This window comes from Nycticebus coucang, chromosome 22 (genome assembly GCF_027406575.1).
Source record: "Nycticebus coucang isolate mNycCou1 chromosome 22, mNycCou1.pri, whole genome shotgun sequence".
In the NCBI taxonomy this organism is placed as follows: domain Eukaryota; kingdom Metazoa; phylum Chordata; class Mammalia; order Primates; family Lorisidae; genus Nycticebus; species Nycticebus coucang.
Genome location: NC_069801.1, coordinates 51157355 through 51184953, shown reverse-complemented (window position 1 = coordinate 51184953; position 27599 = coordinate 51157355). Strand labels below are relative to the sequence as shown.

The window sequence follows — 27599 nt, the reverse complement described above, 5'->3', positions numbered from 1 at the left end:
GGGTGGAGGTCACTTAGGCCCGGGAAGTGTCCCTGGAAGGAGATGGCAGCCCATGGGTAACTAAGGTCAGCTGACCTACCCTCGCCAACATCATGAGCTCTGAGGACATCTCTCCTCTTTATTTTACTTTCTTTTATCAGTATGACAACCCTAAAGTGCTCTGCCCAGGTCTCCCTCAAAGCACCCCAGACATCCACACCAGCCCCTTCCTGAGCACAGGAAGGCCTGGTGTTGGTGCAGTGCTGGGCCCAGAACAGGGTTGGAGTGTGCACTGGATTTGCAGGGTCTAGAGCAGTGGTTCTCAACCTGTGGATCACGACCCCTTTGGACTATATTAAAGGTTCGCGGCATTAGGAAAGTGAGACCAGTGGTTCTCAACTCTAGGGCCAGCCAGGGAGTGAGCATCAAGGGTTGTCTTGAGCACAGCAGAGCCTGGAAGTTATGCACTCTGGGGCTGGGGATGGAGAGAGGGCAGATTCCACATTCTGTAGGCCCTTTCTTTCTGATCCCTGAGGGTTTTGCCCTGGTCCCTGCCAGGAGACAGGAGAGGGGCAAGCCGAGAACTTGGAGCTGGAAAACATGGCTCTGCCTGCATCTCAGCCAGACTGGGCCTCCAGTCCCTCATCTGCAAAATGGATGCCAGGTGACATCCTCAGGGACTCATCAGAGGGTGGGGTGAAGCAGTAGCTGTGATATGTACACATTGGCACCAAGCTGGGGAAAACAGACCCTTGGGCCAGTCTCTGGCTGTCTATGCCTCCAAGTTGTCATCTGTGAAATGACAAGGTGTGAGCAGCCCTCCAGGTTTGGTGCCCCTCTCTGTAGGAGAGGGACCTGGTGGGAAAGCTCCCTCCAGGGAAGCTGCTGAGCTGGCCCTTTGGAAGGCTCCCGAAGGCTGGGCAGGTGCACCCAGAGCCTCACCGTCGGGCTGCATGTCCAGACGCCTTTCTGAAGCCTGTGCTGTCTGTCTTTCCCTGTCACCTCACTCTGTGGGCTTAGCACACAGGCCTTTCTGGGACTCAGTCTATCTGGAAGACCTTTCTGATGGGCAGACTGAACACAGTGGCACGTAGGCTGCCTGGGGAAGTGGGGGGTGCTTCAGTGCGGCTGAAGTTTGTAGAAGGGTAGGGGTTCTGTGATGGTGCAACACACGGCCGTGCTACGAGCTCTGGGCTCTGCTGCCAACGGCCAGGTCATCACACACCCCCTGGGGCTCACAGAGCCCTTCTGAGCTGTCGAGCATGGGGCCCCGTCAGGACAGAAGCATGGAGCTCTTTGTCCCCATCTTACAGGTGAGGCAGCATTGCAGAGGCCAGGCTATAGGGTTCCAGTCCCACCTCTCCATGTGCAGATGGGCAGTGGGGCCTTCACTCTACCCTGCACCTCAGCTTTCTAAACTCTAGAGTGGGGAGAGTTAAGGGATTATTGACATGCGTGTATGGTGGTGATACAGCATGCATGACCCGCCACAAAGTGTTGTTATTATTTGTGTAATATGCCCAAAGTCACTAGCAGTGTCCAAGCCAAAGCCAGCTCTCCTGTGTTCTACCTCACATCTTGAGTTCTGCTCCCCATCCTGTGGGCATCTGTCTGTGAAATGGCCTGGCCCTGGCATACTCCCCCAAGACTGCCACTGTTTGCTCATGGGCCAGTGCACATGTCTTCCTGGCCCATAGGGCTTTCCACAAGCAGGCGCGGGGTGGTGAGAAGAGGTTTGAGGACTGGCCGCCACAGGCTTCCACTGCTAGCCACCCCCCTGCCCTCCCTGACTGCATGCCCTGCTCTTTGCCAGCCAGCCTGGTGTTGCTGCTTCTGCCATCGTCTTTACCTCCTGTCTGGGCATCCTACACTCCCAGCCCGTCTGTAGCTGACCAAGCAGAGCAGGTGGCCCAAGTGGATGAGATTTGGGAGATGGTCTCTGTGTGAAGAACTTACTACCGGCCTGATGTTTTCTCAGAGTTTGTCAGCTCTGACTCTCACTCCTCCTGTTCAGGCTCCTTTCCCATCTGTCTCTCATCAGATGTGTAAGAACGCAGACTCTGGGATCCTGCAAATCCAAGTTTAAACCCAGTTACGCCATTCGCTGACTGTGACTTTAAGCAAACATTTCTTTCTCAGACCTCAGTCTTCCTTTCTATAAAATGGGAACAGTATCCAGCCTCATGGAGTTGTAAAAATCAAATCTTCAGTTTTCTAGTCTGTAAAATGGGAATAATACCAGCCTTGTGGAGATGTTGTAAGGATCAAACTAGAGGCCAGGTGCCACGGCTCACACCTGTGCTCCCAGCCCTTTGAAAAGCTGAGGAAGGAGGATTACTTGAGCCCAGAAGTTTGAAACCATCTCTACATAAGATAAAAAACATAGCTGGGTATGGGTGGTGTACGCCTATAGTCCCAGCTGCTCAGGAGGCTGAGGCAGGAGGACTGGAGCCCAGGAGTGTGAGGCTACAGTGAGCTCTGAGTGGGTCACACACTCCTCCATCCTGGGCACCAGAGCAAGATCCTGTCTCTCAGGAAAAATAAAAAATAAAAGAAGAAGATCCAACCAGAGACCAGATATGTGCTCAGCTTTGCCATCAGAGTTCTAGTAACCCACGTCTACAGATTATCCTGTAAGGGCAGCGCTTACGCTATAACAGACTGACTGCACAGTCACTTCTTTACTGCTTCCTCGGTTTCTTTCTTTCTTTCTTTTTTTTATTTATTATTATTAAATCATAGCTGTGTACATTAATGCGAGCTTGGGGCACCATACACTGGTTTTACATACAATCTGACGTATTTTCATCACACTGGTTAACATAGCCTTCATGGCATTTTCTTAGTTATTGTGTAAAGACATTTATATTCTATATTTAGTAAGAGGGGAAAGGGAGTGGGGGGAGAGGATGGGTGGAGAGAGGATAATTGGTGGGATTACACCTGCGGTGCATCTTACAAGGGTACATGTGAAACTTACTAAATGTAGACTATAAATGCCTTCATCAGTTTCTTCAGTCTCGGTTTAGTGAGCGCCTGGTCTGTGTCAGGTGGCATAGAGTGAAGGGGGCATGTGACCATTAATACAGTCCCCTCCTTCAAAAAGTACTCAGAGTCCAGTAGGAGAGACAGAAGATGGCCATGCTCACAGCCCCATGAGCTGCTGGCCTTGGGAGGGAGACTGTTTCAAAGCATCAAGGGCGAAAAGCTGTGTGGAGCCAGTAGCCCGAGGGAAGGGTGGGGGAGGAGCCACTGTCAGCGCTGGGCATTGCCAGGCACATGGGAGCTCACCGAGGGGAGCAGGAAGCAAGCATTTATTTCTGCAAAGAAAGTAACACTTGAAGAGAAGACTTAGGGGACAACGCTGGCTTGGCTGTGACTGGATGAGTCGGGTAGGATGCTTAGGAGCCTCTGCCTCATGGGGTTGTACTGAGCTGTCCTGGACTCACAGGACTTCCTGAGTTCTGTGTAGCCACCTCTCAAGTAGAATGGAAACCCGTTGAGTGCAGAAGTGGAGTTTCTCCTGCTTCCAACACTGTGCCTGTTGTGGGGGGCCCCATGCTCACGCACAGGTGGAGGGACAACCTGGCACTGCCCGGCACAGGCTTCTCAGGAGTGTTTTCTCCCTCCCATGCTCAGCACCTTGCCTCCCAGCCCCCACAGTGTCCTGTCCCCAGAGTTTCTGAGGGGGTGTGGGACTGAGTCCACCCCTTCTCGCCTGCTGGAGGCCTGGGGGGAGTGGGACAGGAGCCCAGAGACGTGAGCGGCTTGCGAGCCATCCACATGCCTTTCAGCATTACCCTGAAGTGCATGGAGTGCTGTGACTGTCCCTCTGTGCTGGCTTGTCATTGTGGTCCCCGCCACTTGGTCCCCACCCTCCCCCTCCTCTTTTGAAAGAATGTATTATTTTTCTCTCAGATCTTTTTCACAGACTAACCCTCTCGCTTATATTCTGTCTTTTTGTTTTCCCTCCCTCCTCTCTCCGGTTCCTTTCTCCTTCTCATAGACTGACCCTTGGTTATCGTTGCAGAATTACGGCAGCGGCATGAGACCACCACCCAACTCCCTCGGCCCCGCCATGCCCGGGATTAACATGTAAGGCGAACACGACCGGGCCAGTGGCTCAGGGCCCGTGGCTTTCCCCACCCTATGCCAACACCCCAGAAGACTCACACAAGAGCCACTGCTGGTACCTCTCTGGACCTCAGTCTCCTCATTGGTAGAATGAGGATGTTGGTGATCCCGGTGATGCGCCCTCAGCCTCAGATGGTGCTCGTGTGTGCCAGGCCCAGTCCTGCATTACCCCTCCTAATCTTCCGGAGAACCCTGCCAAGCAGTCATCATTATCCCCCATTCCAGATGAGGTTGCTGAGGCACAGAGAGGTGGAATAACTTGCCCAGGCTCACACAGCTCAGGGGTAGAGTCAGAATCTGAACCCCTGTACAATTAGCCACTGCTATCTATGCTTCACTGATTTTTAACTCCTCTGTGAGAATCTGTGGACTCCCTTCCTAGGAAAATGCTTATGCATAGGAAATTTTATGTTTTATGTATAATTTTAAGTATTTTGTAAAGTTTGTATGTAACTTGAAGGAGTTCATAGATTTGCACCCAGGGAACTGCCTGTTACTACCTGGAGCCGGACGGCCTCTGAGGCCCAGGACAGTTCAAAGGACCTCCTGTTACTGATGTCAGCCCTCTCCTGCCCCTGCCACCTCCACCCTTGGAGTTGCTGGCGCCTTCTTCATTGTCTCCATCTCTCTCTCCCTCTCTCAGGGGCCCGGGAGCTGGCAGACCCTGGCCCAATCCTAACAGTGCTAACTCAGTGAGTACCCAGGTCGGGTGTGGTGGTGTTTGTCATCGGAGGGGGTCTGGGTGGGGCTTAGAGGTGCCGCTGGGAGAGGGGATGTACAGAACACCCCTGGTGCCTCCAACGAGAGGGCCACGTGTAGATGGAGGCCTGGAAGGAAGGCCCTGCCCCCACCTCACCCACTGCTCTGCAGACGCTATAAGGTCTAAGCTGGGCTCAGGGAGCCCCCTTCAGAGCAGAGGCTCCTCTGCCTCGGCAGCTGCCTCTCAGCCTCCAAAACAAGGTGTGGGCAAAGGGTCCAGCACAGACCACTGAAGAAGGCCAGAGGGATGGAGTGAGACTCTCTTCTCTGCCCTCCTAACCTGGAGGGCCTCCTATAACCCACTGACTATGTGCCAGTTCAGTGTGGCAAAGAGAACTGCCCACCTGGGGAAACTGACCAGGTAGCTAGTGCCCTAGTCCTGAGGCCTTTCCTATGAAGAGTGGAGTTGTGTCCCCAAGTGGGTTTAGACGCTAAGGGGCACTGCCTGTGAGAGGCAGTGACTCTGACCCATGGCACCCCACATTCATTTCCAGATTCCATACTCCTCCTCATCACCCGGGACCTATGTGGTAAGTGTGGGTTTGGGGCACTGTATGCCTCACCATGTGTGACTGAGCGTGCAGGAGAACTTCTCAGGCTCCATGTCACTTTTCTTCTCAAAACACATCCTAGGCAGAGATTCCAAACTGCTGGAACTTGTTGTCAATATTCAGGCACCTGTCCAGGCCTGGGGTGGTCCAGAAATCTCCAAACTAGCGCTGGCAGTGGGGTCTCCTCCTGGGGCTGCTGATCAGTGGACTGGTTGGCTTTCACCGTAGCCCTTGGTTTTGTCCAGGTGGCATGTGGGCGAGCACACATGTGCACACACAGGTGCCACCGGTCTTGAAAACAAAGTGGGGAGATACAAGCTTAGTTCCTTCAAGCTTGAAAGGCCTTGGCTTTGAGTGAGCACTGGAGGTTTAGCCAGAGACAAGGGCAGGCTGGGCCGAGTGGGCACTCGCTGCTGCCTGGGGAAGGCATGTGGTGGCCCTCCCCATGTGTGTCATCAACATCACTGATGTTGGTTTTATCTCATCTCCAGGGACCCCCTGGTGGTGGCGGCCCCCCAGGAACACCCATCATGCCCAGTCCTGCAGGTAAGAGTGCTTGGGGGATGGGGAGGTCCTATTGTAGAGGTGGGATGTTCAGAGCTGGATGCAGAGCTGCAGCTCCCCAGCGCTCCTCCCGGAGCAGCACATCCTCCCCTGCACGTGGCATCCAGGGATTTGGGAGCAGGGAGGCCTTGATGTTACTAACCCACCGTATAGCCTCCGGCTGCTTCTCTTTGGTTCTCAAGATACTGCTCTATAAAAGCTAGGCCTGAGCAAGGCAGTCCAGGGAACACCCGCTCCCTCTCCTTAGGGAGAACCCTGCCCGAGGTAGGCATTTACCTAGATGAGTTTAAAAGGGGCTTTGGATTGTGGTATCCCGGGACCAGGATTCTAAGGCTTGATATCCTTGAGTTTCCAAAGCTCTCGGCTTCTGGTCCTCTATTTAGACGATCCCTTCTCCTTTTTTCTTTCATGGAAAGAGGGCATGTGTGCACAAACGTGGGCATATGCCCACATGCGCGCGCGCGCACACGCACAGCATCACAATGTTTCTTCCCAGCTAAGAATAGCATACCAGCCAGCTAGATGGAATTCAACATATGATCCTTACCTACCCCAAAAATAAAAAGTGAGAGGAGTTGGATTTCTGCCCAAGAATTAAGGTGCCTCTCCTGATATAAATGTTTTTGCTGATTTCCTAAGGAGACTCTCTGGCTAATTGGGGAGATGGAAGGGAGCCTCCCCCAACCCCTCCTCAGTTCTCCTTCCTGGGGATGCTGCTCGGTTGCAGGGGTGGAGCTGGCGGAGCCCAGATATTCGGCTCCAGCTCTGGCTCCCTCTCGGCTGCTGCATTTTGATGAGCTGCATGACCTACATTCAGACTGGGCCACAAGGACCCACTCCATATGTTAATGATGTGTCTCCAGCCCTGTCTCCTCCTTGCCCTCCTGCCCCATCAGCTTGGCGGGGGTGGCCTCTGGATAATTTGCAAGCATTTCACTTGCCCTGATTTGATTAAAACCACCGGCTGGAGTGGTGGTAGGGAGAGCAGGTGTTGGTCTTGCCGCACGGTGCCCCAGGCAGCGTCAGGGGACCAGATTTGGTTTGGGGTTGGGGGACAGGAATTCCAACCTGTAATCCCCCCATGCCTTGTCCGTGCTGCTGGGGTTGAGTGGTTTTCACAGTTGAATTTTCTGTGATTAAAAACTTTGTGAATCTTCATTAAATACGAATTAGCCAGAAAATGGTGGTACTTAGAGGAAATTTTAGGTGATAAAATACAAAAGAATGAGTTCAAGTGCCACGAGTTTGTTTTAATTAAGAAATGAATTAATCACCCCGACTTGCGGGTTTCCACTGTTCTACAGATTCAACAAATTCCAGTGACAACATCTACACAATGATTAATCCGGTGCCGCCGGGAGGCAGCCGGTCCAACGTAAGTCTGCTTTCTAATAATTTACATATCAGACACCATAACAAATCATAATTAACTTCATCAGCTGAGGGGAAAGCAAGTTTAATTGATTTCAGCCATTTGTTACCTAAGATGAATAAAATAAACCGTCAGAAAAGTGATTAACTCTTGGGCAACTCGGATCCGTTTCATCGCTGGTAGGGGGTGAGTGACAAGGGCTTGGGCAGTCCCCACCCCTCCAGTCAGAGCGAGGGTGCCGGCCGCTTGGGGGACCTACCACCATGTGGGGTGCTGGTGGGGAGGCACCAGGTTGCAGGTGGGGGCAGTGGGCTGTCACCCCCTACTCAGCCAACTTCACCGTCCCGGGTGTATCCCATCCTCCTGGGCCTGTTTCCTTGGCAGTGAAGCTGAGGGTGGAGACTATAGCAAGTGGCTCATTTGGGGACCTGCCTGCCTTGCGCTGATGTCGTGAGTCTGAGACTCCCCTGCCTGGCAGTTTCTTTGTCCCTCCTTGGCCCATGCTCTCGTCTGGAGCTGCTGCCTCCCTTTATGTTGCCTCTTGGAGTCCTAGACCTTGGAAGTGTTACAGCTCAGATGCCAGCTTTTCTGATCCTGGCTTGGCCCCACTCACTCCCCCGAGTCCATTGGATGGGACTGGATTGTGCAGATGTACCCCCGAGTCCAGCTGGGGGCTACCTGAGCATGGGGCCTGGCCGCCTTCACCTCCGTAGATGGCCTTTCCATTCCTGTTCACCCCCCTCCTCTTGTAGGCAGGGAGGTGACTCTGTCTGGCCCCGCCTATTCTGGAACTCAGGGTCTGAAAGGAAATCTGTGGACTGCAGAGAGTGGGGTTGGGGCCCCAAAGTTGTCTTTGGTCTGGTTGAAGGGATTGGGTCCCTTTGGTTTTGTTATCTCAGTTCCTAAGGTGGCGCTTGAATCGCCCCACAAGTTTAACCCAGAGCGTAGGCTGCCCTGCACTGTGTTCTACACACTTCACTTCCCAGCAGCCCACTGACATGAGGGTCTCAAGTCTGTCTCCTGAACCAGGGTCCTATGACAAGAAGTGTGGGGTGTGAATACCCCCACCAGCAGCCAGCACCTCCCGCCACCCAACCCTCATGGCCACCTCCTCACCAGGGTGACCTGCCATCCAGGTTTAGCTCTAAAAGCCTTGCATCCGGGCGGCGCCTGTGGCTCAGTGAGTAAGGCGCTGGCCCCATATGCCGAGGGTGGCAGGTTCAAACCCAGCCCCGGCCAAACTGCAACAAAAAAATAGCCGGGTGTTGTGGCGGGCGCCTGTAGTCCCAGCTGCTGGGGAGGCTGAGGCAAGAGAATCGCGTAAGCCCAAAAGTTAGAGGTTGCTGTGAGCCGTGTGACACCATGGCACTCTACCCAAGGGCGGTACAGTGAGACTCAAAAAAAAAAAAAAAAGCCTTGCATCCAGAGAAATCTCAGGCACAAAAAAGCTCTGGGTTTGGCAATAGATGGAGATGGTTGGGGGGGGGTGGGGAATATACAACCCACACAGAGGCCCAAAAGGCTAACACTATTTTTGATGTCAGATAGAAATGGCATAGATTATCTGTCCTGTGGTCACTGTCACTGCATGTCCCCTGACCATGGGTGCTGGCAGTCATGACTTGTGGCTCTCCCCGATGGATCGCCTGTGCTGCGTCACTCCCAGGGCGCCAGCTCGGGTGTGCAGCTGTGCAGGCTCGCAGCAGCCACCTGGAGCCCCGTGTCGAGACAGTGCTGGTTTCATTTAGCATTGTGAATATTGTGACCGTGTTTCCTAAGAGTTCAGAAAATGAAAATGAGACAGATGACGGTGCCAGCGCCAGCGTGACCCAGGCATCGGCAACAGAAAAGGCTAAACGACCACGTTATTTTAATGACGGTTGAAAGGACACACACAAGTGGTTTAGGTCAGTAAAGAGCCAAGGCTATGTACTGCACGGGACAAAGAGCAGAATTGGGCTCAGGGGCGGCGCCTGTGGCTCAAGGAGTAGGGCACTGGTCCCATATGCCAGAGGTGGTGGGTTCAAACCCAGCCCTGGCCAAAAACCACAAAAAAAAAAAAAAAAAAAAGAATTGGGCTCAGAGTGGCAGAGAAGGGGACACAGAAGTATACTGGTGGCTGGATGGGTGGGGTGACACTGGCACCTCCTTCTAAATCAAGGGGTTTTTGACCTCCAAAGAGACAGCAGTGCTCAGTCAAAAAGAGCAGTCGCTGCGTGAACATGGGCATCCCTTGCAAATGAACGCCATTATCATGTTGTTGCCCGGATTGCACCACGAACCAGGAAGGTCATGTTTCCTGATTCCGAGGTTACAACTGAAAGTCCTTGTGTGAACAAAAGACAGGGGATTTTGACCCTTAACAGCGGAGCTGATTTTTTTTTTTTTTGTAGAGACAGAGTCTCACTGTACCACCCTCGGTAGAGTGCCGTGGTGTCACACGGCTCACAGCAACCTCTAACTCCTGGGCTTACGAGATTCTCTTGCCTCAGCCTCCTGAGCAGCTGGGACTACAAGTGCCCGCCACAGCGCCCAGCTATTTTTTTGTTGCAGTTTGGCCGGGGCCGGGTTTGAACCTGCCACCCTCGGTATATGGGGCTGGCGCCCTACTCACTGAGCCACAGGCGCTGCCCCGGAGCTGATTTCTGTCTGATCTCAGACCATCGATCCTTCTGTGACATAAAAATTGTGCCCCCAAGTCGTGGCAACCACGGGTTCTCGCTAGTTCTTAGGTGTGCTGATTTGAAAGCTGGAGTTTTAAATCATCTTCTTGATTGCTAGGAAGGTTTCAGTGAAGCTGCGGAAAACATCAAAGATGGTTGTTCTCTTGTCCAAATACAAACTAAACTTTACTCATTTTATCTGCATATTTGGCAGCCAGAACACAGTTACTTTTGGCAAATTTCACTTAGGCTGTAAGCATTTTACCAGTGAAAATGAAAATACCTCATCTGTTATGTCCTGCACACCTTGTACCTGACATTGCCACAGAGGCGTGTGATTGGGCTGCCTGTGGTATCAGCTTTTGTAATGAAAGTTTTGGGCCACTTTTCAATTTCCTCAAAACGTGCAGAGCCACTGAATGAGATATTCAACTTCGTAGAAATGGAGAACGCCTCATACACGTGCCCACGAGACTGTCATTGATGCTGGTCATGGAAAAGATGTTAAAAATGTTGGCCTGCTGGAAAAACTTCTATTTTTTAAAGTGTGAGACAAGAAGGATGTCCTTCTCTAATTTGGAAATGCGTTGAGATGAGAATGGAAAAAGCGATGACAATAAACTGGAAATGTCCATATTTTTTCTCCAAAACTGATCTTTAAAGAGGCCAGGAGGAGCCTGGGGGGAGGTGAGCCACACCTGAGTCGTTCAGCGTCATGTGGAGGTTGCACCAAAACCTCACACAGCAAAAATTAATGACTCGCTTTTGGGAAATGAGACAGCTTGAGAAGTCAAAAAATGTCACTAAGTTAAACAGGACTTTCTCAATTTCTTTGGTGGAACTGTAACTTCTTTGGAATCCAGCTTGGATCTCATGAGTTCAAATTACCTCTGTGCTTCAAAACCATTTTTCCTGAGAAAGAGAGGTTTCATATATAATGACATCCAATGTGCTTAAGAGTGTTTAAAGTGACAGATGTCTTAGATGGGAATAGCCCATCTGATGAATTGATAGATGCAAAGTTCCTGGTGGACAAGCAGCCAGCCCACTAACACCAGCCCCTGCCCATAGGCACAAAAGTGGATCAACATCTTTGGAGAGCTGGAGGTGAATTTCTGCAAGTCCAAAACCTATGATAATACTAAGATGTAAAATTGTTAGGTGCTCTGTGCACACGGGTTTTTGTGGAGAGGATATTTGGTTTGGTGTCATCAAGTTGGACTTAACACCAGGAGTCAGGGTGACGTGAGCTGCTGCAGCAAGTCAAATGAATTGTACATTCGACTATTTAGTTTTTTTGTTTGTTTGCTTTTGTTGGTTTTTTTGTTTTGGTTTTGTTTCAAGACAGAGTCTCACTCTGTCGCCCTGGGTAGAGTGGTGTCATAGCTCCCAGAAACCTCTTAACTCCTGGGCTCAAACAGTCCTTGCCTCAACCTCCCAAATAGCTGGGAATATAGCTGCCCTCCATGATGTCCAACTGGTTTGGGTTTTTTTTTCTGTTTTTAGTAGAGTTGGGGTCTCGCTTTTGCTCAGGGTGGTCTTGAACTCCTGAGCTTGAGCAATCCACCTCTCTCGGCCTCCCAGAGTGCGAGGATTATAGGCGTGAGCCTCCTTGCCTGGCTTGCCACTGTTTTAAGAAAGGATATCCTAAAGGCTACAGTCAGTTCGGGGAAGGAATATTGGAAAAGGAAGCAGAACAAAAATACTCTGCTTTATCATGGGGCAGAAAGAAACACGTTATTTTTTAAATTAAATATTAGACATATGTAGTATTTGTTTCATTTGTTCTCTATTTTTAATAATATGTGCATCTTTATGAGAAAACTAAAAAACTTAAATAATATAGCCCACAAAATTTAAATATTCAATAAAGAATTTTTTTTAAAGACTTGCTCCTGAATCAGAGGACAGAAACATTATGAGAATGTTATATTTTAGGGCCAGGCCCGGTGGCTCACGCCTAGCTAGTAATCCTAGCTCTCTGAGAGGCTGGGGGTGGGGGTGGGGAGTAGATTGCCTGAGCTCAGGGATTCGAGACCAGCCTGAGCAAGAGTAAGACCCTTTCTCTAAAAATAGCTGGGCATTGGCTCGGCGCCTGTGGCTCAAGCGGCCAAGGCGCCAGCCACATACACCTGAGCTGGTGGATTCGAATCCAGCCTGGGCCCGCCAAACAACAATGATGGCTGCAACCAAAAACATAAATAGCTGGGCATTGTGGCGGGTGCCTGTAGTCCCAGCTACTTGGGAGGAGGCAGGAGACTCACTTGAGCCCAGGAGTTGGAGGTTGCTGTGAGCTGTGATGCCACGGCACTCTACCCAGGGCAACAGCTTGAGGCTCCATCTCAAAAAATAAAATAAAAATAGCCAGCATTGTGGCAGGCGCCTGTAGTCCCAGCTACTTGGGAGGCTGAGGCAAGAGAATCACTTGAGTCCAAAAGTTTGAGGTTGCTGTAAGCTATGATGCTACAGCACTCTACCAAAGGTGACAAAGTGAGACTACATTTCAAAATAAATAAATAATAAAAATGTTATATTTTGGCATGTATTTTGATTACAGGCATGATAGCTCATAACTGTAATCCCAGCACTTTGGGAGGTTGAGGTGGGAAGATCGCTTTATAGTCCGGGAGTTTGAGACCAGCCTAGGCAACATAGAAAGACCCTGTCTCTCCAGAAAATGATCAGACAGATTAACCAGGTGTGGTGGGCTCCTGTAGTTGCAGCTACTCAGGAGGCTGAGTCAGGAGGATCACTTGAACTAAGAAGTTTGAGGTTGCAGGGAGCTATGATAATACCCCTGCACTCCAGCCTGGGTGACATAGCAAATCCCTGTCTAAAAAAAGAAAAATGTCATTTTTCTCATATGTGCCATTTATTTCATTAGTCTTCCTTCTAATTGCCACTTTAAACTAGTTCCGTTGTTGTTTTGTTTAAATAATAGGATTTATGTAACAGAAATACAGCATAAGTCAGTGGTACTGGGAGAACCTGGCATCTTCATGCAAACAAATGTGGTTGAGCGACTTCCTTGCACCAATACTCAAAAATTAACTCAAAAGTAGGTCAGAGACTTAAACATCAGAGCTGAAACCATAAAGCACTTAGAATCAAACATAGGAGTAAGCCTTCATGGCCTGGGTTTAGCAACTCCTTCATAGACACACCACCAAAAGCATAAGCAACAGAAGGAAAAAGTAAATAAGTTGGACTTCATCAAAATTAAACAGATTTGTGCTTCAAAAGACACTATAAGAAAGCAAAAAGGTGTTGTGACAGGCGCCTGTAGTCCCAGCTACTCAGGAAGCTGAGGCAAAAGAATCGCTTAAGCCCAAGAGATTGAGGTTGCTGTGAGCTGTGATGCCCCGGCACTCTACCGAGAGTGACATAGTGAGACCCTGTCTCCAAAAAAAAAAAAAAAAGAAAGAAAAATGGCTCAGCTCCCATAGCTCAGTGGTTAGGGTGCTGGCCACATACACCAAGGCAGATGGGTTCAAACCAGCCTGGACCTGCTAAACAACAATGACAACTGCAGGGCGGCACCTGTGGCTCAGTCAGTAAGGCGCCAGCCCCATATACCGAGGGTGGCGGGTTCAAACCCGGCCCTGGCTGAACTGCAACCAAAAAAAATAGCTGGGCGTTGTGGCGGGCGCCTGCAGTCCCAGCTACTCGGGAGGCTGAGGCAAGAGAATCGCGTAAGCCCGGGAGTTGGAGGTTGCTGTGAGCTGTGTGATGCCATGGCACTCTACCGAGGGCCATAAAGTGACACTCTGTCTCTACAAAAAAAAAAAAAACAGTGACAACTGCAACAAAACATAGCCGAGCATTGTTGTGGGCACCTGTAATCCCAGCTACTTGGGAGGTTGAGGCAAGAAAATCGCTTAAGCCCAAGAGTTTAGGTTGCTGTGAGCTGTGATGCCATAGCACTTTGAGGGTGACATAGTAAAACTCTATCTCAAAAAAATCAAAAAGACAAAAAGACACCCACAGAATGGAGAGTATATTTGCAAATCACATATCTGATGTGGGACTTCCCCAGAGATACACAAATAGCCAATAAGTGCATGAAATGATTCTCAGCATCGGGTGGTGCCTGTGGCTCAAGGAGTAGGGCACCGGTCCCATATGCTGGAGGTGGTGGGTTCAAACCCAGCCCCGGCCAAAAAAAAAAAAAAAAAAGATTCTCAGCATCATTAGTCATTAGGAAATACAAATGTGAGTTAGGAAACCACAGAGAGAGACCACGCCACACCCATAAGAATGGCTGTAGTCAAAAAGACATAACCAATGTTGGCGAGGATGTGGACACCTCTTAACATTGCTGGTGGGAATGTAACATGGTACAGCGGCTTTGGAAAGCAGCCCGACATTTTCTGTAAAGGTCAAACATGGAGTTACTTTACAACCCAGCAGTTCCACTCCTAGGTATCTACCCAGGAGAAATTAGAACATGGGCCCACTCAGTGACTTGCACACAAGTGTCCAAAGTAGCATTAGTCATAACAGCCACAGAGTAGAAACAACTGGACTAGCCCATTATCTGATGAATGGATAAAATATGGTAAATAAAGTAAAACATGGGGCGGTGCCTGTGGCTCAGTGGGCAGGGCGCCGGCCCCATATACCTAGGGTAGTGGGTTCAAACCTGGCCCTGGCCGAACTTCAAAAAAAATAATAAAATATGGTATATCCATACAGAGGACTACTTCTCCTCAGTAAGAAGAAATAAAGTATTTATGCAACAACATGAATGAACCCTGAAATATGCTTTGTGAAAGAAGACAGCCACCACCTCCACACATGTAGCTCAAGCAGCTAAGGCACCAGCCACATATACCAGAGCTGGTGGGTTCGAATCCAGCCCAGACCTGCCAAACAACAATGACAACTACAACCAAAAAATAGCCGGGCATTGTGGTGGGTGCCTGTAGTCCCCGCTGCTTGGGAGGCCGAGGCAAGAGACTCACTTGAGCCCAGGAGTTGGAGGTTGCTGTGATCTGTGATGCCACCGCACTCTACCCTGGTCTACAGTTTGAGCCTCTGTCTCAAGAAAAAAAGACAGCCACCAAAGGTCACATGAATTAATTTATACGAAAATAGGCCAGTGAGTCCATTGCCCGATTAATGATGGCCTGAGGCTGGGGGAGAGGGAAGCCAGGGAATGACTTAAGGGAAACAGAATTTCTTTTTGGGGTGATGAAAAGGTTCTAAAACTGATTGTTGTACAACCCTGTAAATATCCTAAAAACCACTGAATTATGCCCTTTAAAAGAGTTAGTTGTATGAGATATGAATTACATTCTCCACAAAACTTAATACACACAACACAGTAATATGTAATTTCAAATAAATGCTCGTTTTTATATATGTTAAAGTAATGCTATATTCTTGTTGCAGTAATAACATCCGTGTGTATAATTATGTATTATATTATCATGTTGGGGATTTTTTTTTGGTCTGGTGTGGCTGAGTCCTAGGTTGGATGCTTAAACCTAGGATGGTTACTCCCATCCTCATGTCACTTGGATTAATAAGCATGAAATTTGCTGTCAGATGGCAAAATGTGCCTAAAAGCCCATGGAGCTTCCTGGGGCAGAAAGGTCTCTGCACCCCAAGGTGGGAAGGTGGGCGAGTGGGTGTGGGGAAACAGCTTCCACTCCAGCAGAGCCCTATACCCCATCTCTATGCTCTGGCCTTCTCTACTGTACCCCGCTGGGTCACCTGTTCCTGCAGGGCCCCTGCCTGGGATGACCGCTGTAGGAAGGCCTCTGCCTGCCCGGACCTTTCCCCCTCAATTTTGGTGGTGCCCTGCCTGCTCCTCTGTGCAGCCTGCTCCAATTTCCCTGCCTCTGGGTTTTGTCTACAGCTGTGTGGAGCTTGGCACCTCTGTGTTCCTGTGGAGTAGTTGGGTGTCTGTGAGCTTCTCCCCTGAGCTGGGGCTCGGGTGTGACTCAGCTCTGCCTGGTCAGTGACCAACACAGGCTCGGTGCCAAACAGTCCCCCTACCCCCACTCCTTCCCATCCGCTACCCAGCCTGCATCACAGGTCTCTCCAGGCGGGGCTCGCCCTCCCTCCCTGGCCTGTGGCTTGTAGCTGTAGGATATGACCCCTGGCCTCACTTCCCTCCTTTCTGAATAGATGATTCCAGATACTCCTGAGGACAGGGTGGATCCAGTCCTGTGTCTGAGCCTCTGGTCTGCAGGGCAAGCTCACTAGTCACCTGCCTCCCCTGTCCTTGGGTACCCCCAGCTCCCACTCTCCCACCACCTGGCAAACCCCATGTTTTCTCACCACCACCCCAGGAAGCTTTTTCACTTACATCTTCTGAAATTTATTAGCCCAGAGGAGGCCTGTGTGCCAGCTCCATGGCCACCAGGTTTCTGTCCCAGCTCCTTCATCTCTGGCCTGGGAGACCCGGGGCATGGCCTCTCCCACTCCGTGCATCGGCCTCCTCACCCGTAGAGGGGATGGAAAGCCTGATCTTTCTAGGTCCTGGCCTGGCATGGTCAGAGCCATCTGCATGAGGCTCTCACTGCAATGGGATGAGAGGCTGGACTGGAGAGCTGTCTCTGAGTGAAGCTGGGTGGCTTTGGGCCAGTCTCTTTCCCTCCCTGAGTTTATTCCCTTAGCCGGTGTATGGGAGTGAGCACCTCTGTCCTACGACTCTGAGGGCCGAGGTGAGGGGCCTGTCCCTGCCCCCCAGTACTAAATGCCTAAATGTGCGTGGGTAGAGCCGAGCAGAGCCGAAGCTCACGGAGGTCAGGACTCCTGTGCACAGCAGCCCAGGGCCTGGGCCCTTGCAGGTGTTCAGTTATCTTTGTTGACTGCCTCGGGGGTGTGGGAGCCTGTAAGGGGTGCGGAGGGCCTGGGCCTCGCCGAGCTGCCATGCTCTGTGCTTCTCCCGCAGTTCCCAATGGGTCCTGGCTCGGACGGCCCGATGGGCGGCATGGGCGGTATGGAGCCACACCACATGAACGGATCGTTAGGTGAGCATGCTCCCTATCCTGCCCAGCCCTGCCCAGGCAGCTGGACCTTTGCCTCAGTTCTGGGAACTAGTTCTGGTTCGCAGCCCTGGCCTTGGATGGGTACTCAGAAAGATCCAGAGAGAAAGATACTGCCCACAGAAAATTCTTTGCATAGAAATAGTGTAGGATTTGGGTGGAAGGGCTTGGAGGCCCCAGGGACCCGTGGAGGAAGGGGTCTTTCTCAGAGCCTGAGGACCCCTCCATGGAGCAGCATGCAAGTTCTGAATTGGGCTATTTTCTCCTTTCAGGATCAGGTGACATAGATGGACTTCCAAAAGTGAGTGTGTTCACGATCTCTCCCCCCAACAGCACCCCGTCATTTGGGCATGTTGTGGGAACATGGAGGCTCACCTCCTCTCCTCTGTCCACAGAATTCTCCTAACAACATAAGTGGCATTAGCAATCCTCCAGGCACCCCTCGAGATGATGGCGAGCTAGGAGGGAACTTCCTCCACTCCTTCCAGAACGACAATGTAAGCCCCACCCCACCTGCTGTCCTGGTCTAGCAGGGTCACGAGCCCTGTGGCTGTAGCCTGGCCCCTGAGCTGGTGGCCTACCAGCGTTGTTGGTGGGCGTTCCACCTTGGGTATGTTGCCACTGGAAGTGCAGAGCCCTCAGTGTGCTGCTGGCAGGTCCCACTGGTGGTGGCCTCATGCAGGCAGGATGGATGCCTCTGGTGCAAATTAAGCTGACATGGCTGGGGAGCCCTAGGCTGAGTCAAAGCCAGCATTGGCTCTGGGTCCCTTTCCATCTGTCATGGGGGGGAAGGTTTGCACAACCAGTGATTTCCAAGGGGCTCAACATAGGCAGGCTGGCTGCCTGGTTGTCCCCTAGTGGCTTCTGTGTACCTTCTCATTTGGAGACAGTGTTACTGTTAAGTTGCTTTCCAGAACCCCACAGGGACTGGCCCCTCCCCAGGGCACCCTGGCTATTCTCTGGCTCATCACAGGGCTGTACTGGGGGAGGAGGGCAGTGTCTGGAAATAAGGGAATGATTCAGAAAGGGGGAGGGGCAGGAGGGGCTGATGGGAGACATCCCTTAGCTCCCCTGTCCATCCAGCCACACCTCCCCCCAGAAGGCCCTGTCTAGCCTGTGCCATGAAACCTTCAGAGCCGTTGGCACCTTGCTGTGTCCCCATCCTCCCAGCCCTGGCCCTCACCACCCCTCTTGTTTGCTTCTCCCTTCCAGTATTCTCCAAGCATGACGATGAGTGTGTGACCACCCCCTTCTCCAAGACACTGAGAGAGCCGGCATTGCAGGCAGGAAGATGCCAGAAATTATGCAAGAAGAAGTGAGGTGTCATTATCCAGGAGCTGGGGGAGGGCGTCTCCTGCTTCCCCCCAACCCCCACCCCCCTCTACACCCACCTTTCCCAATTTAGTTTCATGCAATAAAAAGGCCGAACTTTTAGTTCCATAAAACATGAAGGACAAAACTCCAAATAAAAATTTATTTCAAGTCAATGGCCAGAAAAATCCCACCTTTTGCCCTGTCCCAGAAGGACCTTTTCTGTACATGACACTTTTTGTTGTTGTTGTTTATTTGGGATTTTACCATTGTTGGGATTTTTTTTTTTTAATTTGTTTTCAGGGGGGTTTTTTGGGGGAAGTTTTTTTAAACGAAAGCTTCTAGCAAGCCCCCCACCCCCATCCCAATCAACCTCTATGCTTTCTTCTCTAAGAAAAAAAAAAGGAAAAAGGCAAAAAAAAAATAAAATAAAACCACCCAAATCCAGAAGCCCTGCTGTCTGTACCCGAGCCCTTCCACCAGGAAAGCTAGTCTAGGTGTGAGATCTCACACTGTCTTTGTAGCCATCTAAAAGTAATAATAAACTGGACAGTTTACAATCAGTGGTTTCTTTGAAAAAGCCTTTTTTGGAAGGTGAAAAAGGAAGTCAGCCTTTTCCGCTTGGGGTTCTGGCTGGTTTGTGCAATGGCCCTGGGGTGGCGGGAGCCTGCTTCTGCCTAGCTTCTGTGGCAACAACAGTGGCACACTTGGACCCCAACACCTACCCACCCTCGTCACGTGGCTGGAAGGGCCAGACCACCTGACCCCTTTCAGGATCGACCACAGCTGAGACCTGAGCCATGACCCGTGACTGCGCTGTGCTCCCAGGACAGCGGCATCCTCTCTCTCTGGACCTCTCCCATCCCATCTGGCCTCCCTGCCTCTCCAGCCCTCCTCTGCCCCCACCCCACTCTTCCCAGCAAGAATCCTGCCAGCTGGGAGGTGGCCTGGAGCAGAGTAGGAAAGGCCACCACCGGACAGGATAGCTGGGACCTGGAAGCTGTGACCACCACGTTCGGGTCCCATGACCCTTGCTAGCATCACCGTCGTGGGCATGGGCAGGGCGGGCTGGAGTTTTGGTTCTCTTTGATTTTTTTTCCCTTTATTCGTCCTCCTTTTTCAAAGACGGGATATTGACCAGGATCGTGCTGTATATGCTTGGAACTGGATGGAAAGACTGGAGTGGCTGTGGGGGGTGGGGGGGATGCCAGCAACCAAACAGATGTGCTGTTTCCCGTCCTGTTTTTATTTTCAAAAACCGACAAACCCAACAGTGGAGCCTGTGCCCTCCCAGGAGGGTAACTCATGGCCCCCCTCGCTTCATCATCCTCCATGGAAACCCGTGTCTTGCCCTGGAAGACACCCGAGTTCTTTGTACATTGACGCGCCCCTCTGCCCCTGCCCTGTAGCTGGTCTTCGTTTTACCACCTCCCCTTCTTATCCATGTATATCATATTATGTGAGATATCATCTGCCTGAAAAAAGACCTTGTGCGGATTATTGGGAACATTGTAGCTGTTTCTGTGTTTTTTCTTACCTTGTAGTCTGGTTCTGAATTAAGAGAGGAAAAAAAAAAGTAATTATGATACATTGTAGTTTGTGTACGATATATGTTGATAACGTTTTATTAAAGGGACATCTTTTTTCCGCAGCCCTTCCTGACATGTTTGGGGGAACGTGGGTTGGAGTTTATTATACTCATTTCAAAATGCAAGGTGACCTGTTGGGCACGGTTTTTGTTCCTGGTGCATAATGAGGTTTTTGTTCTCTCCCTGGGTGTGTGCATTCTGTGAGAGGTGTGGTGGCCTTTGGGGAGGTGGGTTGGGAGGAGAGAATACCTGCCTCAGTTTAAATATTTGGGGGCCTTCTGGAAGCCAGCTTCGGTTTCTTGTCTAGCAAACATATTTTGCTTTGCTGGAATGTTTGTATCTTTCTGGAAGCAGAGAAAGGTTCCTGGTGCCCTGTGTTTTTTGTCTGGCCGGGACGGTGGGGTCCTGTGATCTGCTTCAGCAGAGGCCCTGAGCCTGTGGGAAGAGCCATCCCAGCCAACATCCAGGAGGGCCAGGGTGAGGTGAGCAGCGGTGGGCGCTGACTTGCCCAACGCCTAGAAAATGGAATTTTCTACCTACCTGGGGACGTCATTCTGGGCTGGTGGCAGGAGCGGGGACCCATAGCACCTGGACTCCTTATTTACAGGGGTTTCAGCCACCAGAACGTAAAGGCCTTGCAGCAGGGCTTTGCATATAGGAAGGGCCGTGTATCTGCCATAAGTGCTACTGCTGTTACTCAATGGGGGGGGGGGGTCCTAATGGGTGTGATGAGTCCTGCCCTCCTCACCTTGGGACAAGGTTTCCTTCCATAGACACTTTGGAACTGTTGGGAAAATGTCCCCGTTGGACAGGAGAGAAGGCCCAGGCTGCGGTTAAGCAGTGCTAAAGGTGGGGAGGATGGGGCACCCCTTCCATGCCCTCACTGTCACCTGTGTGCCTTAGAGCAGGCGTCAGCCTCGGGCAGGAGCCCAGGAGGGGGGCGTCCTAGCTGGAGGGCAGCAGGTCCCAGGACGCAACCTGTAAGGAGTACCTCTGCACCCTACCGCCCACCTCTGCTGGGGGGGGGTGATGACCCTGAGCATTCTTCCTCACCACTCCGTAGTCCCCAAGTTCTCTTTACAACATAAACAGTTCTGAGTCAGCCTTACCTGGGGGCAGGCCTTTGGGGAAAGGACTGGAGGTTGCCTCCCAGTGTTTTCGTGCCCAGCCTGGGGTTGAACAGAGGTCACCTGGGTGCTCCACAGGCCAGTAAGAGGATCCCAAAGTGAGGGGCAAGGAAAGAGTGTCGTGCCTGTCTGGGCTTCGTATTCCAGGATTTGGCCTAGCGCAGCCGCTGCTCTCCTGCTGGTCATCATGTCCACAAGGCACCTGATTCTAGTGACAGCCCTGAGGCCAGAGACTTGCCCCCACCACCACTTTCTAAAAGCAGAGGCGCAGAGAGCAGCGCTCCCCCTGGGACTGTGGCGCTCAGCCTGCTTCCCTGGGGAACCCTGAGGACTACTGCTCCTGCAGTCCTGTGAATGGTGGGGCACAGTGTCCCGAGACTCCACAGACTCTAGGAGCCTGAACCCAAGGCCCTCTGCCCCTGACTGAGGGGAGCTGCGCTTCTTGGGGCTCAGACCTGGTCTGCAGAGCTGTCGGGCAGCCGGGGCTGGATGCAGGGGAGCCCTATTCTGCCCCTGTGGGCTCACTATGGGCTTAACTGTGGGGTGGGGTTTGGAAACAAGGGATCAGGTTGGGGCGGTGTGCTGGTGTGTCCCCTCCATTGACATGGGCCTGCCCAAGCCCCAGTACTTAGCACCTGGTTTCTGGACATTCAGCCAACTCGGTTTCCTGTCTCTTTCTCAGCCCCCTCAGTGCCACAAATACCTCACTGTTGAGCCTCTACAGACTCTTGCCTCTTTCCATCCATCCCCTCAACGTTTGTGTTGAGCGCTGGGGATACATACAGTAGTGAACAAAGCAAGTTATACCTGAGATGCAGATTAAGTACCAGTGATGATGTCAGGTAGGCAGGTGTGGGCTAGAAACACACTTTGGGAATTGCTGGCTGTTTCTCTGGATGGTCTTTTTTTTCTTTTTTTAATCTCACTATGTCGCCCTAGGTAGAGTGCTGTGGCGTCACAGCTCACAGCAACCTCAAACTCTTGGGCTTAAGCAATTCTCTTGCCTCAGCCTCCCAAGTAGCTGGGACTACAGGCACCCGCCATGACACCCAGCTATTTTTTTGTTGCAGTTGTCATTGTTGGTTAGCTGGCCCGGGCCAGGTTCAAACTGGTGTATGTGGCTGGCGCTGTGCTACAGGTGCCGAGCCTTTGGATGGTCTCTAAAGCTGCCAGACTGACTGAGATCACCAAGGGGTGAATGGAAAAGGGCCAAAAGCTGGCCTGGGCACCACCAGCTGTGACAGATATGGGACACAGGAGGGACCCACAAAGGAGGCAGGGGAGTGAGGAGAAGACAAGGCCCTGGGGGCCATGTGAAGAAAGGGGGTGCAGAGAGGAGAGTGCTGCTGGAGGGTGCACCTGGCCACAACGCCACAGCCCCAGGACCAAGTCCGCACTCCCCACAGGCCTCTCCTGCTCTTCCCCCACCACACGCTTCCTTCTGCTCCAACCCAGCAGAACCCTGGGGGTGTCTGCCTCCAGGGCCTTTGTTCTCGCTGTCCCCTCCTCTTTTCTCCCTGCCCCTTATAGCCTAGCTCAGCTGACCTCACTTTCAGAAAGTCCTCTAGGCTGGGTTGGCTCTCTCTGGGTCCTCACATCCCCCTGCTATAATGGTTCTGCCTCCCCCCAGGCTGGGAACTCTCCTCGGCTAGAGACCATGTCTGAGTCCTCTTTGTCCCCAGATTCACCCAGCATGGGCCTGGCGCCCAGTAGGTGCTCAGTGGCACCCTCCCCATCATAGGTACCCATCCATCTGTGGATAGGCGCTCAGGGGTGGGGCAAGTGTTGGCCTTTTCTGGGCATCTGCTACTGCAGGCCCAAAGGAGACTGACTGCTCTGTCAGTGGCAGATGGGGAGCTCCCGGAGGGCAGGGCCACGTCTCCCTCTCTACTTCTCTGCACAACACCCAGCACACAGTGGGCACTTACAAAATGTGTGATGGGACTGCCCCTGTAGAGATATATAGTGGGGAACCTCAGGGCTTAGTGTCCTGTCCTTGGGTTCCATCAATGGAATGAAGAGACTCACGGGTTGTGTGTCTGTGTGTGTACTGGGGTGAGGCAGGGGCCACATTGCTGCTGACAGGCTGGACTCTAAAGGATGGCGGGCCTGGCCTGGGCAGCAAGCCCGGGGCCCCGATGGAGCCTTTGGGTTTGAGGTGGGGCGGCCTGCTGTGTCTGGACTGAGGAGCTCAGGTGGTGGTAACCAAGGCAGAGTACCCAGAACGGGAAGGGCTGGCCTTGCTCCTTCCACCCTACTCAGCTGGGCCCTGCTCTGTGATGTTCGGCCTAGAACGGGCGAACCAGGGACTGAGAAGAGGCTCAGTGGGAGGTAGGCTCTGGGCTATTTGTTTTTGAGGCACACAGACCCCAGTCTCAAATGTATACAGGGCAGGCCCCTGGCTGGAGGAACAGAAGGGCAGAGCATGGGCCCTTGTGTTGAAGTCACAGGATGACATTCCTCCTGAGACGCGAGAACTCATCAAAATGTAGTGAGTCCCCCAGCAGAAGTGTGTGAGGCAGCTGGGGGAGGATGGGGGGAACATGTGCTGGATGGGGGCTCCTGGAGTCCCAGGTCTGTGGCAGAGCTAGAGTCAGAACCACGTCACTCTGGCCTCAAACAAAATTCATCCCAGCTTTAGGGCTGTTGCCACCTCTACAAGAGGTCCCTGACTGGGTGCAATGGCTCACAACTGTACTCTCAGCGCTCTGGGAGGCTGAAGCAGGAGGATGGCTTCAGCCCGGGAGTTCGAGGCTGCAGGGAGTCGTGATCATACCACTGAACTCCAGCCTGAGCTGGAATAAATAAATGAAAATAAAAGTTTAAAAAGGTTCCTATAGGGTGGTGCCTGTGGCTCAGTGAGTAGGGCGCCGGCCCCATATGCCAAGGGTGGCAGGTTCAAACCCTGCCCCGGCCAAACTGCAACAACAACAAAAAATAGCCGGGCGTTGTGGCAGGGGCCTGTAGTCCCAGCTGCTCGGGAGGCTGAGGCAGGAGAATGGCGTAAGCCCAAGAGTTAGAGGTTGCTGTGAGCCGTGTGACGCCACGGCACTCTACCCGAGGGCGGTACAGTGAGACTCTGTCTCTACAAAAAAAAAAAAAAAAAGGTTCCTATAGACCTGGCTTTTCTGTGATTTGCACTACCCCTTCTGCCAAAGACACCCCAAATCCAATTCCGTAAATGCTGCGAGAAGGGAGGGCTGACGGGTCCACATGCAAGGGTGGGGTGCGGGTGGCCTCTGGGATGGGCTCCTTGCCTTTCCTCATTGCCCTCAGAGCCCCTGCACTGTCCTCAGCTGTGACTCAGTCTGTTCCCGCACTTCATTCAGGTCACTCGTTGAATGTCACCTCACAGAGGCCCTCCCTGCCCTCTTACCTAATGCAGCACCCCTTATCCTGGGAGGTTAAAGGCCAACGCACCCATTGCCCCCCTGCTGATGCACATGACCGCGCGTCCCTTCCTGTGAGCTGCCTGGGGCCCCAGGGGACTACCTCACCCAAGGTTTCACCTCTCCCAAGTGAAGGGGTATGCCAAGGCCCCACCACCTGGCCTCAGTCTGGGACAACTCTGCAGGGCCACCCTGGTTCCCAAGTTTTTTACAACTGGTGAGGCCTCAGAAGGAAACTGCTGCCCAACTGTTCCCTCCTTGCTTCCTTCCAGCTCTCTCCAAAGAGGACACCGCAGTAAATGTCTGCCTCTATTCTCCATCAGATTGCTTCCGGGGAACCCCATCTGAATGAGTCCATTGTTCCCCATATCATTCTGACACGTATCTCTCTATCTCTTTTTTTGAGACAGACTCTTACTTTGACGCTCTTGGTAGAGTGCTGTGGCAACATAGCTCACAGCAACCTCAAACTCTTGGGCTCAAGTGATCCTCTTGCCTCAGCCTCCCAAGTAGCTGGGACTATAGGTGCCCACCACAATGCCCAACTACTTTTGGAGACCAGGTCTCTTGCTCGGGCTGGCCTTGAACTCCTGAACTCAAGCAATACAACTGCCTTGACCTCCCAGAGTGCTAGGATTACAGGTGTGAGTCACCTTGCCTGGCCTACACGTATGTATTTATGGTGTAGGTAAACTGGATATCACACTCCATGGAAGCAGGGCCCCTGGTCTTCCAGTGCTCAATACCCAGTGCCTGGCACCATGGCTGACATGCACTAGGTGCTTAGGAAATACTGGCCAGGGGAATGAGTCCAGTAGCTGAGACTCGTCCTCCTGAGGTTAGGAGAAGGCACCAGGACTGCTAACAAGCACACATCTCTGGCCATTCCCAGCATATCTGCTATACCAGGGTGGTTTCCAGCAATCAAGCAGGTAGGCCTGTGAGTCACGGCGACCTGAGTACTTACGTAAAAGGTGACACTCAGGTCACCTACATGCTCTATGGGACTTTCATGCACTGCAAAAGAGAATCCAGGGAGATGCTAAAGCCTTAAATGACCCTGTCCTGCTCCTTCTCCAGCCTAGGGCTGCAGCTGAGGGAGGGACAGAGCCCTCCAACTCCTCTCAGAGCCTCTGTCAAAAACCCATCTGGGTCCAGCCTGAGCCAACCATGGGAGGGCAGAGAGCAAACTGAGGTAAGGCACCTCAAGCAAGCCCACCTTGTCATAGGGCCTCTGAAACTCCAAGCCTGTCTATTGACTCAAATGCAGCCTACTCGATCCAAAGTTGGGGAAAACCTGATGGGACGGGCTTTATCCCCACTTTGCAGATGAGGAACTGAGATGGTAGCTCTTAAAAATGGTTTTGCCTGGGCGGCGCCTGTGGCTCAGTGAGTAGGGCGCCGGCCCCATATGCCGAGGGTGGCGGGTTCAAACCCAGCCCCGGCCAAACTGCAACCAAAAAATAGCCGGGTGCTGTGGCGGGCGCCTGTAGTCCCAGCTACTCGGGAGGCTGAGGCAAGAGAATCGCTTAAGCCCAAGAGCTGGAGGTTGCTGTGAGCTGTGTGATGCCACGGCACTCTACCAAGGGCCATAAAGTGAGACTCTGACTCCACAAAAAAAAAAAAAAAATGGTTTCGCCTGTGGCTCCGTGAGTAGGGCGCCGGCCCCATATGCCGAGGGTGGTGGGTTCAAACCCAGCCCTGGCTGAACTGCAACCAAAAAAAAAATAGCCGGGCATTGTGGCGGGCACCTGTAGTCCCAGCTGCTCGGGAGGCTGAGGCAGGAGAATCACGAAAGCTCAAGAGCTGGAGGTTGCTGTGAGCCGTGTGATGTCATGGCACTCTACCGAGAGGGGTAAAGTGAGACTCTGTCTCTACAAAAAAAAAAAAAAAAATGGTTTCCCCAGACCACAATCACAATTTCCCTGCCGTTGAAGTCTGCTGGAAATGTGGAAATGAACTTGAGTTTGAGGCGGAAGCGTGTTTTTTTTTTTTTTGTAGAGACCGAGTCTCACTGTACCGCCCTCGGGTAGAGTGCCGTGGCGTCACACGGCTCACGGCAACCTCTAACTCTTGGGCTTACGTGATTCTCTTGCCTCAGCCTCCTGAGCAGCTGGGACTACAGGCACCCGCCACAACGCCCGGCTATTTTTTGGTTGCAGTTTGGCCAGGGCTGGGTTTGAACCCGCCACCCTCGGCATATGGGGCTGGCGCCCCACTCACTGAGCCACAGGCGCCGCCCTTGTTTTGTTTTTTGAGATAGGGTCTCACTCTGTTGCCCAGCTGGAGTGCAGTGGCCTCATCAGTTCATCGCCACCTCCCACCACCATGCCCAGCCTTCTTTTTTTTATTTTTATTTTTTGTAGAGACAGAGTCTCACCTTATTGCCCTCGGTAGAGGGCCGTGGCCTCACACAGCTCACAGCAACCTCCAAATCCTTGGGCTTAGGCGATTCTCCTGACTCAGCCTCCCAAGTAGCTGGGAAGTACAGGTGCCCGCCACAACGCCCGGCTATTTTTTTGTTGTTGTTGCAGTTTGGCTGGGGCTGGGTTTGAACCCGCCACCCTCGGCACATGGGGCCGGCGCCCTACCCGCTGAGCCACAGGCGCCGCCCCTTTGCCCAGTCTTCTTAAGGAGTTTCCTAACAGATCAACCGGGCACTTAAAGGACCGAGACAAATAGAAATATGTTTATGTAAATGTTCACAACCAGAATGCCAACGTTTTGGTTGTTTGGACTTCTGTTGCTTAGAAGTTCCTATCAGACTGAGTGCGGTGGCTCACACCTGTCTGTAATCCTAGCACTCCAGGAGGCTGAGGCAGGAGAGTTGCTTGAGCTTGATGGAATTGGAGACCAACCTGAGCAAGAGTGAGACCCCATCTCTACTAAAAATAGAAAAATTAGCTGGGCATTGTGGCAGGCCCCTGCAGGCTCAGCTACTTGGGAGGTTGAGACAGGAGGACCCACTGAACCCAGGAGTTTGAGGTCACTGTGAGCGGTGAGCTGGGATGATGCCACTCACGGCACTGTAGCAGCAGGTGACAGAGCAAAACTCCATCTCAATAAAAAAGAAAAGTCCCTATAACGAGACTTAAGGACCCGCCCATGATGCTCCTGCGTTCTTTCCCAGTCCATTCTGCTGGCTGGGGAGCACTCTCAGGCC

The 27599-nt window shown here is 52.1% G+C and overlaps 1 protein-coding gene across 4 annotated transcripts in view; it reads left to right on the top strand.

Moving 5' to 3' along the window:
- SSBP3 (single stranded DNA binding protein 3) overlaps positions 1–19982 on the top strand; it is a 172378-nt gene extending 152396 nt beyond the window's left edge. For 2 of the 4 annotated variants that reach the window (XM_053576306.1, XM_053576304.1), the window contains 9 exons: positions 4010–4074; positions 4757–4805; positions 5367–5402; positions 5915–5969; positions 7292–7362; positions 16927–17005; positions 17293–17321; positions 17416–17517; positions 18233–19982. In XM_053576306.1, the coding sequence (XP_053432281.1) occupies positions 4010–4074; positions 4757–4805; positions 5367–5402; positions 5915–5969; positions 7292–7362; positions 16927–17005; positions 17293–17321; positions 17416–17517; positions 18233–18262 (516 nt within the window). In that variant the 3' untranslated portion in view covers positions 18263–19982. Of the gene's footprint in view, positions 1–3985; positions 4075–4756; positions 4806–5366; positions 5403–5914; positions 5970–7291; positions 7363–16926; positions 17006–17292; positions 17322–17415; positions 17518–18232 lie in introns of all 4 variants that reach the window. The other 2 variants (XM_053576305.1, XM_053576303.1) reach the window with 1 other exon arrangement.
- The last annotated feature ends 7617 nt before the right edge of the window (positions 19983–27599 follow it).